Here is a 19,851-nt window from a genome sequence, read left to right as displayed (position 1 = left end):
GGGAAGGGACACAGACACAGTTTGATACAGCTTTACAACTACTAAATGACAGTGGCTATGTAAAAGAGGGAACTATATGCAACATTCCCAGCACAGCAGGGTGATACAGAATCAAATCTAGCAGATCTAATGTTTAACTAAGACTTATTTTGTAACAGCGAACCAGAACAGTCACCACCATTTCAATCTGTCTCACTCCTTTCTTTCTGAAAGTTGCCATCCTTGCATTATTAACAGCTCCTGTCATTTTGGGGGAAGAAAAGAACTTCAGGTGGCACCGGCAAGCTTTGCTCCCTCACATCACATTAGAATGCCCTCTGGTGAATAACAAAGTTGGGCCATTAGTGTAAAGCTGGCCTGCAGAAGGGAGAGCCAGAAAAAGTAAAAGCCCTGTGTAGGCTTCCAAAAATCTCAAGTTGCAGTACCACAGGGAGACAAAGACTGTTATCCCTTCCACACAGACGAGCTCAAGAGCCTTTGGTTCTGCACACTCTTCCACTATTGTAGCTGATAGTGCCAGCAAACTGTTATCAAAAGGAACATAAACAAATGTACATAATTGCCATTTGGTCACTACTGCAGCTTGTTCTGCTCTCAGTGTAGCTTGGTTTATATCTCCTATTTAACTGGAGATACACTGACTGGATGCCCATAAAGACTATTTTTTTTAAGTAAGTGTATCTATTTCTGCATAAAGCAGCAAGCTCCTCCTGCTTTTTCTGTTTTGTTTGTCTGCCCTGGCACAGAAATGTAACTATGTTTCCTGAAAAAAAACCCTACAAATATTTCCAAATATGGAAATCCATGCTGATTGCCATGAAGCTCAGAATTTGGGCTTCCTTTCTATCAGTCTCTCTGATCTGTAAAAGTCAGTGAACCACGAAGTCTACAACTTCTTCTCTTATCGGGCTTCCACATTAACTGCAAGTGGAAAGTTATTACTCTGTGAATAAATGAAAATTCTATTTTTATTTTTATATATACACTTATATATACATACACACACCCACTTTCAAAGGCCTATCTTTAAAACAAAGGGAAATGACATAGCTAAAATGCCTTAAGACATTCAAGCTTTATAATCTAGTTAAAATATTTAAAACATGTAAAAAGTGGGCATCTTCTATCAAGCATGCTGACCAGGAATAAGCTATAATCCACCTACCTCAGCCAAATGAGCAAGGAGAGCAATACTTTGTACTGTTTTACCCAGACCCATTTCATCTGCCAGGATTCCATTAATGCCCTGCAAAAGATCCATAAATTAACACCTTCACCTGACTACTTTTTAATCTATACCGGACTATCAGAACAGTTGCCAGTGAATTTAGAGGGAGCAGCCCCAGTGTAATAACTGAAACACCTCATTGTCTCTTACATCTTCTAGTAAGAAATAGTTTATCTCAACTGCATTTTCATTCATTTCTCGGGCTGATTTTTCTGCACTTTACAATCACATTGCCAACTTTGTATGCACACAAGGACAAGGCTGCCTGCAGTTTACCAGCTAACCAAAGCCTGAAACATTATGCAGATTGAAGCAGCAAGAGTCTCCTCGGTGTATAATGTAAGTGATAAAGAGTTGTATAAAACATCCACATAAAGAATCTTGAACTTAATCTCCCAAAGTTATTGTTTCCTAAATAATCAAGAATACCGATAGGTAGCTTACATAATATTTTCCTTTTTTCTAAAGACATTACAGATTTAGTACGTGCAGTCTATTTTAAAAACCTTTTTTTTTTTGACCAAGTTTACTCTAATGACTTAAATAATCCTAGAAGTTTTAAAAATTTACAAGATATACTAAGATACCTGCTCATATAGGTTGGCCAGCCAATTCATGCCTTTCAGTTGGTAACCTTTCAGTTTTCCATTGAAAATAGTGGGCTGTGGAATATCTTCTCCTGCCCGGATAGATGGGTTTGCTAAACTGTAGCTCTCTCCAAAGCCAGTACCAGACTTGTTAGCAGCCCGTAAAGCAGCTGCCCGACTCTCCTTTGCATCTTCATCAAATGATCTGGTCTAAACATAAAGAGGAAAGTATGCATAAGATGATGAACATATTAATTTATCAAGAAACTGTATAGTAAAAGACTTTACCCTTCACATTAAGACACAAGACGTCTGCCAGAAACTAACAGAAAACACGCCTGTTCCTATAGCCCAAATCTTTATATACTGGTTTTCTACCTGTTTAGCACAGAAAGTGACAATGGAATTAAATGAAAATATGGCACACAGGATTAAATAAAACTACTTGACTTGGCTGCTATGACAGATCCTGGTTCTGTGGCCTCCACCAATTACTCTTTCTCTTCTACTTCATGGATCTAAATACATACCCGGGCCTGATGGATCTGGTAAGCATCCTCAGCATTCTTCAGAGCTTGGGCCTTGTAATAGTTACTATCTGAAAACAACATCTCCACGTTAGAGCTCTGCAGCAGTAATCACCCAAATTAACACACAGATAAACTCCAGTAATTATAGTAGTGCTTCTTACACCGAAGGATTTTGTGCTTGAAATAAGTTTGCACAATAACATGCAGAGTACAGTGAATTTCAAAAGAGTGCACAGGAAGGACTGTAGATGAATTGTTTACCATAATCTTCTTGGGTGATGTTGACTACTACTCCTCCACCAATATCAATCTGCCTTTGGGTAGAGTTGTCTTCCAGTTTGCGAAGGATTTCCTCCTGTATTCCATCATGTCCAATATCTCGTTTACGACTCATAAAATGGGCATATAATTCAGTTTGTGTGATCAGGAAGTTAAGTTTTCGCTGCTGTCTCTTAGCCTAAGAGAAGAGCATTTACAAAAAACAGATGAAGGGTAAAAAAACCAGCACAAAGGTTTAATGTTTAAAATATCATTAAAGAAAAAAATTTAATAATGTATCAACAACTAATCTATCTAGGTTATATTATGCACATCACTGTGATACCAAAATGCTAGAATGCTAGCTGAATATAAGAACACTGAACACCATCATAAATACCTATATTAAAATCTACAATTGTTTTAAATGAAAAGTTCTTTTAAATTCAGTAATGACAGCAAAGAACACCATAATCTAATAAAAGAAAGTTTACAAAGTTTTGTTTACGCTGAGAAATTACAAGATTGACAAAAATAAACACGATTTTAGTGGTCTACAGTAAAAGAAATGAACAGTTAAAAAAAACCTCTCATGACAACCTAACTCAAACAGTCTGTTATTTACTAGCAAAGAGAATTATGGTAGAGTATGTGAAATACATCACTAGGTAATACAGCTGAGATTATAATTGTTCAGGGTACAGCAAGATGTTGCAGAAGCTCTGTTCATTCTTAGGTTCTCGTTAAAAAATGCTATAGTTAGAAGTTGTCTATTAATCCAAGTTAGTTGAAACCTTAATAAAATGCTTATGAATTTGCAAGAATGAGAGGAATACAATAAATAAAGCATAATTTCAGCATAAAACTAAACATAAGGTATTCTAAAGATTCAACCGTAGCTCATTACCACACATCTAAGGTAACAACCATAAATCCACTAGAGAGCTTTGGCAAGGAAGCTTTTTCTTAAATTCAACCCCTATTACTCTGTAAGGGAGTCCATGGAAGCTGTCACTTGGCCAACAAAAAAAGCAATCACAGAAAAATTCTATGCCCCATATATAAATGACAGTATCAGTTTACAGCAGGGGAAAAAAAAGAGGCGGGGGGGCGGGGAAGAGAAGAGAATTCAATGTGAATGAAAAGGTAGCTTGCCTTCTGGACCCAGAATGATGTACAAACCATCACAAAAGGTTGGCCCCTACCAACACTGAGTTACATATGCCTGTGAGACACAGGCTGCTTGTCTAACCCCTTCCTCCATTTCACCCACTTGTAAAGAATTTACTCAGTACAAAGGCTTTTTATAACCACATCTAGCTAACAGAAGAATTATGTAAATAGTTTTAAGAAAGCAGAAGAAATAAATGGAACACTGCTGAAACAGAACAAATAACTGAATTTCATGGTCTGGACTTAGAAATTCAAATTATCTGGTCATTTCTCTGTCTCCTCAACAGATCAATTATCATCAATCTGTGTTTTTGCTGTACCTCTCTCATCTCCTCATCCAGCTTGCGTTGCTCTAGAGCCTCTTTCTCAGCTCGTTTGCGATGTTCTTTTTCCACTTTTTCATACTTTTTCCAATACAGAAGCATCTCCTTGGTAAGACGACGTGCCCGTGGTAGAGTTTCCTTACAGTTTTTCTGGGCCTGGATAGCAGCTCGACGCACCTCCCTCATGCACTGATGGGCAAGCTAGAGAGAAATAAGGTTTTGGAAACAGTGGTAAAATGGCTAGATTTTAAAGAAAGCCAGCAATAAACAATATCCAATGTAATTATAGCCAAGTCTGATCCTTCAGAAGAGAAAAAAAATGTGATACTTTACTCAGCAGTAATGCTTTTGAAATGACATGAGAGATCGTGAACTTCCAAAAACCCCCTGAGATGGTGCAGAAGACAAAACCTGAAGACAGTTTCAGCATGGCATGGTACTTAAAGGATTGATCTGGCGAGTAGGTGCTTGAAAGGGACTCAGGAGATCAGAGTTCACGGCCTGCCTGCAACTCTAACTCACCTAGACTTTTCTGTGGTTCTTTTCTCACTGTTTTAATAAGGCTGCTGCAATAGCAGTATTGGTGGAACACAATCCCATTCACATGTTAATACATTTAAAAGTGGGAGAGTATCCTACAATTTTCCTACCAACTCATGAAGGAGAATACAATGTAAGTTTTAGTTCTAGAATAAATAACTGTCTTTGTCATAACAGTCAAAATTGCTGGGTTTGATGTTTGTGACAGGCTTTTTTTCTTTCACTAAAATTTGCACATCAACAATTCTAACACAGAGATTTCAAATGATCAAACAAAACAAAAACAAAGGAAAAAAGTAGAATTTCAAAACCTCTCAGTCTGTTGAAACACTCACTTGCTAAAATGCATTTTGTGATACCTACAAATACAATAATTGCAGGCTATTTGCCCAGACATCACAAAGAAATCCAGTCTCTGTTAGCTAAGGAGGACCATAGGAAAGAATGTACCTACAGCAATGTTTCTTAAATATATACACACAGGTCCTGTTTTCTGCATCCCTTACACAGAAAATGCTCCCTTTCTTCATAATGTATACACAGAATGGAAAATTTCCTACAGCATGTTGTTGCTGATGATTCTCAGCCATGTACTTGATTGGCTTTTCATTAGCCATATAAATGAATCAGACACTTTAGTGTTACACTTGAAAAATGCTCAGAAAGCCACTACCAAGCGTTCCTAAAGTAAAGCCTTCTAGGTAGAAACGACGACACTTCTCAAAGGACTCTGATGAGGAGCTAAATTTCTTTTGCAATCACTTAAGCAGAAAATTGTTCTATTTTTAATCTTAGCTCCTATATACATTTATATAAATTAACATATTTAATATTCCAATAGCCCCTTTGATTTAAACAAAAATGCTTAAACCAGCAAATTCTAGCTAGTGGGTAGATGGGGAGTTCAAAATCCAAAATGCACCAAAGTGATTAAGTTATTTTATCAAAGATCAGTAAATTAAAAATTTACAAACTAAACCCTATGAAAGCCAAAAAGATCTCATGAAAGAAATCCACCTTGCTCATTTCATCTGTTGCTTATGAAACATGACAAAATGACACATCTAAAAAATAAAAGCCTTATACTAAATGACAAATTACTTCTATACAGTGCTTTCTCCTATACTGCCCTGCTAGTATACTCAGTATTGTAAGAAACAGAAGAAACATAAAGAGGTTACAGTTTGCTTATTAAATCCAGCACAAGTAACAGTATAAAGCTAAACAACACTTACCTTTTTGCTGTTGGTTAGGAAAAGGTTGCGGGCTGAGGCTTTTTGTTTGTATGCCTGTAAGAGAATAGCATCTTAAAATTAGTTAAAGGGTAATGGCTTCACAGTATTTTAAAGACAAAAAAACCCATCAGCAGATACACATGCCAACTTCAGCCATGCACACTATTGTATAATTGCGTAGAGGTACGTAAGTATTTTTTATTTTGATTGAATGAATTGAATGAAATAAGCTTTTCATCCTTAATCATTGAAGGCATACATACAGGTATTCCAACTCCTGAAGGAAGCATGTAAAAAGCCTCCTTTTTCAGGATCGTTTCTTTAATTACTACTATTGCAAAGCAGGGTTCTCCTATTCCACTGTTATCACTGAAGTAAACAACAAAAATTTCCACCGATTCCCAAGGATGTTAAGAATTAATGCAGATCCTATGTTAGTCATGTGATTAAAATGAGCATTTTGAAAAAATATGATCTATGACACTGCAAATATACTTTGCCTGGCTTACAAGTTCATAAGGGATGATATAGCCATCACTCATATTCAAGTTCCCAGAATTCAAAGTCTCTTAACTGTAAACTCCAAAAAGCAGGTTGTAAGGTCCACTCTGATCACATCTCAGGAAACTAGTGACAGTGAACCCAGCTTTCTATTTCAAATGTGCCTGAAGCTGGTCCTGTAAATGATACACTTTTCCCTAGACTGTTTCTGAAATAAGTTTCAAAAAACACGCATGCTACAATGACTGAAACACTCCTTTCCTGAACACTTTACGTAAAATCCAGACATTGGTTTGCTCTACACTGCTATCCTGTAGATTAGTAGGAGTACCTGCTACAGTTTACTTGTACCATTCTCAGAAAAGAGCTGGATAGCCAAATGAAAGCAGTGGCAAAGCACTGCATAATCCACTTAGACATCACTGGCGATAAGAAATTTGAACTATGCTTTGCTTATATATTACAGAATGTCAGTTAGATCATCAATAACCACCAGAAAAATCAGGTCTTACTTCACTCTGTTTTTCCAAGTGTCAGCTCCCCACTAAGTTAATTTTCTATTTCACTTTCTTGCCATCATCACTGATCTAGCACAATTAGCCAAGCTCACCTTTGGCAACTCCTTTTTCACAATGCTAAGCCACACTTTCCGCCGACGTGCATTAAGTTGCTCAATAGTCAAATGCTTTTTCTTGGACCCAGGTGGCGGTGTATCATGAGAAAACTTGGCAAAAACTTTGGTCTGGTGATGGTGGCGTCGCGGTGACTCCTCTGAAGAAAGTTCTTCATCCCGCCTCCTCTTTTTCTTTACTTTTTTCAACTTGCCTGCATGGCAACAATGATCATAAAAATCAACTTCTTTTTCTATTTTTGGGATACATTTAGTCAGGTATCTTTCCTGAATAAACTATCCTAGTTAATTTATGCATGGAACCAACAAAAAAGCCAAACTTATCCATGTTTGACAATTCTGGTACCATGCATTTATCATGCTAGATATTTCCTCATTACTTTATAACGGAAAGACTTTCCTATTTAATAAATAGAGTGGTGAAATGCAATTTTTCCACCCATGGAAACATGCCTTAGGAGCTAAAATGTCTGGGATCTGGTGCAATGTTTCTTGCTTTGTGGTAAAATTCTACTTAAAGACATGTAGAGGCAAGATATTTAAAATAATCAACATTAGCATTTGGTAGGGTAAGTCTCAAACCAAACTTTTCAGTGGTTGAAAGAGATTGGCATGTTATCATGTAATAAAGATACTAGCTTTCAGAGGAAATTGCTACTGGGGTCAGATACTAAAAATATTCTTTGCGAGTATGCAAAATCATGGATGCTGCAAGATTAGTGGGGGAAAAAAAAAAGTAGTTAAAGGAACTTGCAGAAAGATAGGAAGGAAGGAAGCTCAAAATAGACCCCTTAAAACACAGCTCAAACTTCAGTACTTGTGCTAGACAGAATTCACCTTACTCTGAGAGTTCATAGCCGCCTCTTCCTGCTTCCTTACAGATTTACAGCTGCTGCCAGCTCAATCATGAAAGGAAACTGTACTTCCTGGCAAACATGCATCTGAGAAATTCCAGCTGAGAGGTTACAGAATTAGTTCTATTTTAACTCTCACTGACATTAATTCTGAGTTCCCTCTAATTTCCAGAAAACACTCTCAACTCCCTATAACTTCTTGTTGATTAGAATTACATATTCAGGAATAACTGCATCAGGTACAGGATAAGTTCTTACAGTTTTCAAGGAACTATCATGTTTTCAAAAAAACTCTGAGTAAATGGACCATGATACACAACAGTATTTATGGATGCTGAAGCAACGAATAAAGCTATAAGGTACTTATTGCATAACTCTCTCATTCTAGATTCAGAGTTCCACAAAGAAAATCTAAAGCTATGAACTCTCAATTCACTCCTTTTTTTTCACCCTAGCTTTCTAGATGCCAGAAGATAAAGCACACCATTTTCTGAGGATTTTTTCTTTGACAGAACTTGGGATTTCCATGCAAAACCCAAAAGTTTTGAACAATTATGTTTATTCAAAGGAAATAACATTGGAAGTTAGTTAAATCACAGCAGCCATTTAAAAACACAAGGTTAATGACTTTACCTTTTAATTTTTTCTCCTCTTTAAACTTCTTTTTCTTGGGCCCTAGCAGGTGGCGCTGCTGCTCGTAGTAAGGATCATGAGTAGACAGCAGTCCCGCACTGTAGTACTGATATTGCTGCAACTGAGGTGGATGTAAATGAGTACAGCAATGGAAAGCAAGTATAGCGGATAACAGAGATAGTAGGCAAACAAGTTCAGATCTTCATCATAAATATAAGAGATCAAAAATCATGCACTTCTCTCTATTTAGCATTGTTATAAAGGATTGTACAGCAACCAAAGCGAAACCATTGCTCCAGAGGTGGTCCCCAAATTCTACACAGGGAACCAAACCCACCCTGTTAAGTGAGACAGGAAAGCAGGCAGTTAAGCTTACACTTTCAAAACACACTGCTCTGTTTTTTCTGTACAGATGCTGCCCAGCAAGACAGCACATTACATGTAGTAGTCCAATCAGGGACCCCTGATTTGTTTTGCTTGCATTCCCAAATCACATACACACTCTATTTTATCATTCCAAAGGATGTCAAAGGACAGGTTTAGATAAAAGGCATTTAAAAGATTTCGACAAGGACAAACAACTTGAAAATTCAGGTTAACAAGTAAAAATATAGCTGCCACAGCATTTTTTTCAAGTTATCAAAAAAGTCAGTATATTCCAAGCATTATTCAACTATAATAAAAACTATACACAGGTTACATATAAACAGGAGAATTAAAGACAGTACAGGTCAGAAATTATTTTTTTAAAGCCTAAGCATCATATTAAGTTAATGAGAGGTTTTTGAAAGTTGAGAAATTACAGCATAAACAAACTTTTTTTGACAGATATGTTTCTCTCCTCCCTCCCCACCCCCTGCCAGGTAATGTATCTACATTGCTGATCTGACAATACCCTGGTTATTTTCACTGGATCTTATTTCTTACTAGTCTGGAAATAAATATTCCTGTAAAATCCAACAGGACCTGTGTGAAAATTGGCTGCGAGAATTTTTGTGGAGTTATGTAATATTTCAAGAAGCTAACACAATCTTGGCTTAGAACTTAACAAGTAAACAAAAGGAAGAGGTGGACAGAAGCAAAGACTTGGGTGTGAAAATTATTTTTCACTCTTCTGGAGAAATTTCAGAATATAAAATAAGAAAACAAGTTTTCATATGAGACATCACCTGATAGAATAGGATGACTTCCTTCATCTGAGACCTATTTTCTACTGCCACTCAGAACAGCAATGAAAACAGTTTTTGCAAAAGCCCTTATAATTTGAAGAAATATATTACTAGACAAAACAGGCCAAAACTTGGCCTGCTATTAAGAAAAATGCAGTAATATAGCAGACTATTTTCTTATAAGGAAGAGAAAAAAAGAGAGTATGAAAATTAAGCTAAAAAAAAAAAGAAACGTCAAGTAACTCCCCCCAAATGACAGAAAACAAGAAAACTAGGAACTCCCTTTCAAAAGGTATATATCACCTTACTCCTCACTGCCTCAGTGATGCAAGTATTCGGCTTTAGGTTAAAATATACAATTTTAGTCTTGAACAGCACTATTACCTATATTATCATTTAACCCACAGCATCTCAGTTTTCATATATACTATCCAAGTCTTGCATTCTAGCAACCTGTATTTGCTCTAGTGAATGGAAGCCATATATACACGCATGAGTACTAGCTACATAAATTACTGAGAAATTCTCAGCATAAGGCATTGTCCTGGTTTCATCCAGGATAGAGTTAATTTTCTTCACAGAAGCTAGTGCGAAGCTACGTTTTAGATTTGGGATGAGAAAATGTTGATAACGTGCTGATGTTTTGAGTTGTTGCTAAGCAGTCAAGGCAAGTCCAGCTTCTCGTGCTGGCCTGCCAGCAAGAAGGCTGGGGCTTGCACAGGAAGCTGGGAGGGGACACAGCCAGGACAGCTGACCCAGGCTGACCAAAGGGATATTCCATACCATATGACATCATGCTCAGTATATAAAGCTGGGATGAAGGCGGAGGAAGGGGTGGAGGGACATTTGGAGCGATGGCGTCTGTCTTCCCAAGAAACCATTATGCGTGATGGAACCCTGCTTCCCTGGAGATGGCTGAACACCTGCCTTCCCATGGGGAGTGGTGAATGAATTCCTTATTTTGCTTTGCTTGCGTGCACAGCTTTACCTATTAAACTGTCTTTATCTCAAACCACGAGTTTCCTCACTTTTACTCTTCTGATTGTCTCCCCCATCCCACCTTGGGGCAGTAAGCGAGCAGCTGCATTGTGCTTGGTTGCTGGCTGGGGCTAAACCAGACACACATTAACACCTTTTCAGTCTGTATGTAATTAATTAACCCTTGTCTAAAACTGATGCTAGATTGTTGTAGTCCACCAAACAACAGAATATTTTCCAGTCCACAAAGTATTACGTGGTTTTTTGGTTTTGTGTTTTGGTGTGGGGTTTTTTTTCCCAGAAAAATGCAAGATGAGTTAAGTTAATGCAGTTAAAGGAAAGAATAAAAATCAAGGAACTGTAAAAATTCTGGATTTTTACCTCTTTGTCTTTGCTATATTTACTTTGATGCAGTTTCTTGTATTTGTGTAATCGCAGCATATTGTGAAGTTCTTCCCTTGAAAGAGAAAATTCTTCTTCCTCCTCTCCATCCTCATCACTTGGTGAATCTGTGTCACTGGAGTCATCACTCAGAAGGATACTCTAACAAGAATAAATGGAAACTAATTTAACAATCACAAGTCCCTATACTGAACTGTTTATTTATATAAAGTGCTCTTGAGCCTTTACCTAATAAAGAGCTGTGGGCCTGGCCCTACAACAATACTTAGCACTTACAAAGTGTCTTCCATCTGAAATGCCTCAAATGGAAAATAGTTTTCTGAGGTACAGAATTGTGTAGCAGTGAATCCAACAGACATTTTCTGATTTGCAGGGAGGTAGTTTTCTGTTAGTTTGGTGATAGTTAAGTCATTTTAGAATCCACTCTGTCTGTGGTCTCAGAAGGCTCTTTTCAGCAGTAAGAAAATCCAGGATACCAGTAGGGGCATTTTGTGATGTATGGTTGCAGGTGCTTTCCTACCCCATATGTAGTTTGTCCTGCTATTCTACCACTTCTACCTGCATCAGCTGCAGCACGTTTGGCTCTTATCTGATCTCCTGGCAACCTGGTTTTGCTAACTAGAAAAGGCTACAGTACAATGAAAATGCATAAAATCACCATTCCGCTCACTCCTTCCATCTCATTTGGAAACAAATTTTCAGCTGTGTCCCAAATGTCCATTTAGTATATTTCATAATAGCTCATTTTCATTTGGACAGTGTACTAAAATTACTTCAAGTTTCTGAATGTATACTGACTGTGAAATTTAACTAAAATGATGCCATTGCTCACCAAAATTGAAATGCCTACTGTCCATTTTGCTACATGAAAATGAAAGCCTTAAATCTACAGAGACTATAATTCTGTTTTGTTCTACCCAAAGTCTAATACAATATTCATTATCAACCGTCACATACTCTTCTTCCTTTCCAGATAGGCTTTCCAAGATGAGAAGCCTCTGTACATGTGTTTTTTGTTTTGGTAAATGTTTTTTCTTAATGTAAAAAAAACAACAACAAACAAAAAAAACATTCCTTTCTTCTTAGCAAGGGACACTAGCTCCAGTCACCTCAAAAAAAAGAAAATGGTGCAGCAAACAACAAGCCAATATAGGACAAGAATAAAAAATTATTTTTGAGCCCTCTTTTCAGCAATACAAAATATTACCACTTCTCTGTATCACCTTATGCCTCTTTGTCAGTGCAAGATTTTGCATCAATTAAATTGTATCAAGTGATTTAGGGCAGCTCTTAAAACACATTAGTCTAGCTTTCTGAGCTCTTAATAGTACCAGTAAAATAAAATTAAATGGACTGTTGAGATGAGAACAAACACTGTAAACTTACTGTATTTGGAAAGTGTATTAGTGATAATTTGTGATATCCTCTGACCAGGGCTCAACTTATCTTCTTGTTGCCGCCTACTTGCTTACAGGTTTCTACACCATGATCTACATCGGATGACAAGATGGAATCAATCACCACTGTCTACAGGGTGTTGACTGGAACTCTACTCACAGATTTCATAATAGCTGCATTTCTTTCCAATATCCTTACCTTCAGCCACTTTCTGCTTTTCTTCAGTTTGGAAAAGTTATACAAGCTCCCTTTTTCAGACTTTGGTTCTGTTTAGAGAAAAAATAAAATTCTTAAGAAACAAGGCTTTTCCTAGCTTATCCCAAAGCAAGCAGAGATTCAACCTAGCACATGCCTACCTGGCTGCAGTACTCCATTCAGGGAATGTGTGTTCAGCATCCCAGAATTCCCTGCTCCAGAAGACTCCCCAAGCAAAGAGTTTGGAGGCTCTTCCTTAACTTGCATCAGGGGATCCCCAGACTGAGGCAGCAAAGGATTGTCATCCAATCCATCTTCACTCTCATCGCTGCAAGAAGATACATAATATGGTGACAATGAAAAGAAAATATTCAAAAGAGGAGATAGCCATGCAACTTTCACCTGTGGCCATTTGTCTAAAGGTTTGAGAATTGAGACAGCTTCAGATGTTAATTTTACACATTAGAAATATTGCTGTTAATAATTTCCCGTTCACCCCTCAGCAGTAGTTAATCATCAGACCAGCCTGGCTATGCTATCAACCTGCACCTTCAGTCTTTAACTAGGTTTCTAATGCGAGAGCCACGAACTAAGCAAGAAACTAGTATCAAGTCAAACCAAAACACAATATTGTCATGCTCAGCACTATTGTACCTGTGAGAAATATAAAGCTATACTTTTTCTACTCTTTGTGTAGATCTTATTACATACTTGTAAATATAACATACTTGTTATCTATTACCCGTAGAATTACAGAACTAGTAACTGTATAATTCCAAAACACTGATGAAATTAAAATGTAAATTGTTTTGGGACAGAAACATACCTTGATGACTCACTTCTCATTGCTACAACTTACATATAAATTCTGCATCCGACAATAGTTTTTGCATTTCACTTATGGCTATAGGCCATCTCCCTGAAAAATCAACCTAGTCCTTTCCTTGTTCATCCTGCTTTTTGCAGACAGAGAAAGTTTTGGCCACTCAAATACAAAAAAGAGCTTTAAAACATCATGCTAGTTTGTATGTGGGCTGGCAACACACTGAATTACCAATGTGAGCCAAGAGAAGCACAGCGCAAAATCTTTAAGGGAGAATTCACTACTAAACCCTTAATGCAGTGTTGCCCGGGAACAATATAATACAAATGCTTGTCTTTCCTTGGTATTCCAAATGGAAAATGGAAAAGGCTTTGGTACCTGGATATACTCCTGTTAAAGATGGCAGACGTCTGTCGTAAAAACTGATCCAGTTGCAGAGCTTTCTCCAGATATTGCAGATAAAGGGGTTTTGCCAGCTCTGAGCAGCTGGCATCCTCCCTGGCACCCAGCTCTGAGGCCATAGAACAAACTTCTCCTCATGCACAGGTGCCTCTGAACACACAGCTGTTAGGAAGAAACAACAGTCATCACCACCACCACCACCACCTCTGAAAGGAGTGAACTCTGTGAGCAGGCAAGTCTACTGCATGCCATACCAAATGCTAACATTTTGCGCAGAACACATAACCAAGGTAGTTCTGGGCAAAAAGCTTAGGTTGCAGTTAATAGGTATATTAAAAAAACAGAAATTCACACTAAACTTTCCACCACAATATTACTACAGCAAAAAACTAAATTCTTAGTTTCCTGTTTCATGACCTCGTGGATGCCGTTTGATAGGAATGAACGCTACACTGACCTAGTATGATAATCCAAGTGGTGCCACAGCAATGCAAAGTACAATGAAGTCAGTCCTTGAACATCTGAAGTAAACATTCATCACTATTAAAGATAACATGTTTAACTCAGAACAGAGGGCAGCCATGTATCATGACAGTTGAATGAAAACAATTATTATTCTTAAGTTGAATCATATATATAAACTTACTCCAAAAAGGAAAAAGGAAGAACTACTGAAAATACTGTTCTTCTGTTGTTTTTATCGAGTTCACAGCTGTAGTCTACAGAATATTTGTAAGACTCTTCCTTTACTTTAGCAATGCTATTCTTACAGCACTTGGAACGTAACTGTTACTTGTTGACAAACAAGCTACAAATTCTTGACCAAAAAAACCCCCATTCTATAATTCCACTTTTATCTTTATTACAGAAAAAGTAACACATAATTAGCAATTACATACTTTTTATATTTACAAATTTAGAACATATTCTAGTTTTATGGTTTTTTCAACTAGTAAAAATAGCTTGCCTGATTTTCATTTTTTATTTGTTCTCAGGACTTTAGACTCTCACGTCCCCCATGCAATATTTGCATAATACATACTTTGAAAACAAAGCTATCAAAACATTTTATTGCTCTGTCAACTGCAGTTTTGTTTTCCTTCAACTAGAAAAGATGTCATAACAACTGTTACAGTAGTAGCTCTGTCAACTGGAATCCTATTTTTCTTCGATTACAAAAGATGTCATCATTGTTATAATAATAGTGAGAAGATAATTTTAAATTATTTCCAAAGTCACAGTTGCTACTATAAATGTGGCAACGTGTATAAAGTATGTATACAAAGTGTTGCCAATACCCTAAATATGACAATATTTACTAATAAATAAATACCTTAAGCTTTTGCTTCTGGTGGAGGACAAAAATAAAACCAGTCAGCTTTTGAAAGACTTAGATTATTGTTCTTCTGAAGGACTCCTCTGGTTTCTTTCACTTCTTAAAAATACTACAAAACCTGAAGCAAACTTCACATTAATTTACGGCAAAATATTTTATATTTGTTCAATTATTAAATTGTTAATGACTAAATCATTTTAAGGTTATATAAGTGAAAACACAGATTAAGGGTCTGGTCTTCAAGTTGTTTTCTCTTCATGTATACAGTCCAAAAACCAGCATCTAACTTTTTCCAAGTCTTCTATCCTCAAAAATTACAGAACAGATTCAGAACTTCTAAAGCTACAAAAAACTATGATAGGTGATTACCACCTTGAGATTAATAGCTGTGTTGAACAAGAGCAAATTTTATTATTTCTTAATAAAGAAACTTATTCATTTGATTTAACATCTTTACACATACAGAATAAACAAAAGCGTGACAGAAATTGTTAGAGGGGATAACAGCCCTCATTTAAAAATTGTTTTTAGACTGAAGTTATCCAGGTTCAGCTTTCTATATGCTAGATCTTCATACACCTGACAGCAATGGAATGAATGACCTCTGTTACTAAATACCCATTTCCAGCAGAGGTTAATAGACAGAACAAAGCACCTGAAAGATTTCCCAGTGATAAGGGTATTAAGTTTCATGTTTTCTGGGAAACTTTCATCTACATGTCATATTCCTTAACAGCCACCTAAAAAAAACCCAAACACACACCCCAAAATCAAAAACTGTCTTACAAGAGACAGGGCCATGAAGAAAGTAGAGAGGTTAGAAAAGGAGAGGAAACATAAAACTTGTGTCTCTGATGGAAGAAATCATTACAGGAGGAGACAGAAAAGGACAACAAGAAGGTGAAATCGATTCTCTTCCAGATCACCAATAAAAATTATATATACTATAGAAGCAAGATTCAATCTCTAGTATCATACCAGAAAAAGTATGGTGATCCCTTTTATCACTCCATTTCAAAATGTATCCATCAACAAGAGCATGTGTTACATGAACACAGTATTATTTTACTTTCTTAGCCAAAATGCCATGTGCAACCATTGCTTAATAATTTTCCTCAGAACCACAAGGCACCTTTCACCCATCTGCTCTTTGCAGACAACCTCCTTCCCAACATTCAACTTTTGGTAGCACTGCCTATCTTCAAGGCACCGCAGGAAAGAAACGTGCCCCAAGGGGCGCAAAGTACACAGGACTTTATTTGGATTCACCACCTCCGAGGAAGCTAACAAACCAAATATGCTCTTTTGCACTCTGATGAGCCTTGCCCTCACAAAGCTATACAAGCTTAACAGCAAAATAAAGGGAAAGAATTAAGCTAGGTTTGAGGTCAAGTTTTCAATTGCAGGACAGCAAACAGGCCAGAGGCAAAACAAACACCATCATATTCCTGATCTAAAATGAGTAACTGGATACTTTTCTAGCTGCCCAGACGCACTTGCCTAAGCGCTGGTCTACGTGGATCCACCAGACGGGATCAGTGCCTCTCCTCTGCACAGGCAGTGGTGCTCATCTGGCTCCACGCTCATACAGCTTAGGTGATAACCCAGCAGAAGACTATTTCTTTACTTTTAAGATATAAATGACCCTATGAAAACAAGAGGCTATCAGATGTGTGTAGTAATCACAAAACTAAGGTATTTTCTCAGGAGCAGCATATTGCTGCTGCATAGAGTTCCCAAGCAAGTACGAAAGCCAATACCCTCTGTCTGCACTGACTGCAGTAGCTGCAAAGAGTAGGTTTCCTGCTGTATTTTAACACATTAAATCCCCTTGTTGTGTACACTATGCCAAGCACGTACACTTAGCCTAGTGTACATGCTAAGCACCTGTCCCATCCATACTTTTTTCAGATACCTATGTTCTTAAATACTACTTTCCAGATCAGGAAGCCTTGTATTTCCCCATTTAATGAAGTCCTCCTTGTGCTGACATAGTATAAGCACTCTACACTTCACCTGTAGAAAGACAAGCTTTTGCTTGTCTTCCTATTGTATATTGTCCCAAGAGGCTCCTGTACATACAAAGTTAATTATTCTTGTCCTCAAAACAGTTACTCCTCTGTATCCCACCTACGGAATAAACAAATAAACACAAAGAGCTTAACAATATTCTTAAATGTATTAACAGTGCCCAAAACAAATTTAGTAAGTGTTACACAGGCATATTGAATAGAGAATAGCTCAAACATTGAATTCAGCCTTTCATTTATTTATATGCTAGCAGTCACACAGTGATTCTCTGCTGATCAAAGTAATAATATGGGGAGCTAATTGACAGATACTTCTTTATTCTCTGTTCTTTTGTTCCCACTCTAGGTTTCAAGAAACACAGACTTCCAGTGGCAGAAACTGCCTGAATACTGAAGCAAGAGAAGATGGGAACAAACAAGTGAGAGGCACACAACAGCCTTATCCACTACAGTAGGTAACAGCGTTCAGGACGTCACCAATACGTTGCTTCAGTGGATTTACATGGTGATGACACTCATTCCACTTTTCTTTGCCATTTTTGAAACAAATCTATCCTTTTGCCTATTCAATTTAAGGAAGATTGCAGAAATACAGATTTTGAAAATGTTTTCATGACTGATGGTAACGTTTAGGTAAATACTCATATTACAGGTGGTAAAATGACTGGATGCTGCAGAGTAATCCTTCTGCCATCATGACTTTCTTACCAATATATGCCAGTCATGTTAAGTTTCAGTGTCAAACTCAGTAGTTACTTGCTTTCTCCCTTCATCTCCCCTAGAGTTACAACATTTTAGGAAATCATCATTTGGTAATAAATAGCTGCTGCACTGCCTGGCTGGCACTTTGAATCCTCTAACATTCTTACTTAATCATAAACTCGCTCTGAAACCATTTAATTGTATCATGTGGCCCTTTGAATTATTAAAGGCACAGGTAAAATACCACCAGCAGGATCTGAGTTTAGTTATATATATACCAACTTCATACAAATAACCTTCACATTCTTTTTTCTTTTTAAGATCTAAGTTCAGTTCTGAAGTAGCCTTCCTTATCCTGTTTTAATTCACATTGCTTAGTTCAATGTTAATGTAGGTGTGGGGTTTCTTCATTCACTGTTTTTTTCAAGTCTGACCATTATAATGTCTAGTCAGTAAGTAAACACCCAGCACTGGAGAAGAATCCTCCAAGGACATCCTCAGAGAAAAGAGTTATGTTTTATAACAAGATTTCCAAGTTTTATACCCACTGACCTGCGCCAACCAAACAGCAAAAACACCGCTCTCATGAAGCAACTTAGCTTTAAAAGTAGATTCTCCCAGCTCAAAAAAATATCCAGTGGCTATTTCTGAATGAAGTCCAACAAGCTTTTGCTACCAATATCAATTTAAAGCAGGAGCCCCATAAGGGGCAAGCGCACAGTTCAGCACTTATGTGTAACTGCAAGCTAGAAAGGGTTTTCTTTGTATGGCTGTTTGAAATAGTACCTTTTCCTCCAGGAGTATCTTGTTTTTCTCTTTTTTCCTTCAGTTGCCAGCGTCTCTCAGGTTAAGGCCCAGAGGATTACTTTTCCCTCCCTTTATGCCTAACACTCACATCAAACATTGTAGTAAATAACAATAAGTACACTTGTAGCTGAGAGCAGATACACAAAGAGAAGCTGCCATGGCAGTATAAGGTCCAACACAGCAGCTAATGCACAGTACCCCTTCTTAGCCCATGGTAAATCAGGGAGGTAAAACTAATTCAAACAGTCTCGCCTGCCACACACTAAGTGCATGTACATGAAGCGTTACCATCCAGCAGGTGGGAACACTTATTTGTTCAATTATTTCAGCTCACAATAGCAGAGTTTCTTACCTTTCCTCCATCTAAGCAGTGTAAGCACACTGACAAAATGTTCAAGTGGACAAAAACCTGAAATCCCACTTGATACATAGAAAGTATGTATGCCTCATATCCCTATTTTCAGCATTGAAAGTTTTATCCATAAAGCGCGACTAAAAACTGGGAGCAAGAATACAACCTTCTATGCTATCTTACTTCCCTCACAATTTTATTAGTTTCCTGTTTTTTTCCACACATGGTCTTTTCGTGCTTTACATTTTGACCCAACTTATTATGAGAGATTTTTCCAAACGGATACAAACACCTAAGACACTTTTTGTTTCTTGAAGAGATTTACAATTGAGACATACAACTCTCATCAGAATAGCAGAACACTGTAAGAATTTCCTGTAGTAACATCTCCTGCATAACCCCTGACACAAACATACACAGCCACACAGAAGATTAAGTCAAGATCTATATGGAAAACTTACATCGGTACAGTAATATCAGTTAGATGTATTTTTATCAGATTTCTTTATAAGCATGTAATCTCTAATACCGACAACTGTGGTGGCATAGAAAACTGAGGTTATTTTGCTTGGAGGAGAATTACATGCTCTTCTTGAGCCTCCTCTCACCTTTTAGCTTGCTTTGATAAATGCCTAGTTGCACTTACAACCATTTTCCAGAGCACACTATATGCCAGGTCTTAAAGTAAAACATAATACCCATATAGTCTTTTTACAGCAGTCTCTAAAATATAACTTTGATACTTAAGAATGCACTTTAAAAAA

At 37.3% G+C, this 19,851-nt stretch overlaps 1 protein-coding gene across 1 annotated transcript in view; it reads right to left on the bottom strand.

Annotated features, from left to right (window-relative positions):
• INO80 (INO80 complex ATPase subunit) overlaps positions 1–13,979 on the bottom strand; it is a gene marked incomplete at its 5' end in the record, with an annotated part of 58,073 nt that extends 44,094 nt beyond the window's left edge. The window contains 12 exons of the mRNA XM_081999836.1: positions 1,166–1,246; positions 1,816–2,025; positions 2,346–2,413; positions 2,607–2,802; positions 4,097–4,300; positions 5,875–5,928; positions 6,986–7,200; positions 8,494–8,614; positions 11,022–11,183; positions 12,639–12,706; positions 12,797–12,963; positions 13,837–13,979. Coding sequence (XP_081855962.1) covers positions 1,166–1,246; positions 1,816–2,025; positions 2,346–2,413; positions 2,607–2,802; positions 4,097–4,300; positions 5,875–5,928; positions 6,986–7,200; positions 8,494–8,614; positions 11,022–11,183; positions 12,639–12,706; positions 12,797–12,963; positions 13,837–13,979 — 1,689 coding nt within the window. The remainder of the gene's footprint in view (positions 1–1,165; positions 1,247–1,815; positions 2,026–2,345; positions 2,414–2,606; positions 2,803–4,096; positions 4,301–5,874; positions 5,929–6,985; positions 7,201–8,493; positions 8,615–11,021; positions 11,184–12,638; positions 12,707–12,796; positions 12,964–13,836) is intronic.
• Between the last annotated feature and the right edge of the window lie 5,872 nt (positions 13,980–19,851).

This window comes from Phaethon aethereus (genome assembly GCF_964289735.1).
Source record: "Phaethon aethereus genome assembly, chromosome: 5".
Lineage (NCBI taxonomy): Eukaryota > Metazoa > Chordata > Aves > Phaethontiformes > Phaethontidae > Phaethon > Phaethon aethereus.
This window is presented reverse-complemented; position numbering and strand designations above follow the sequence as displayed.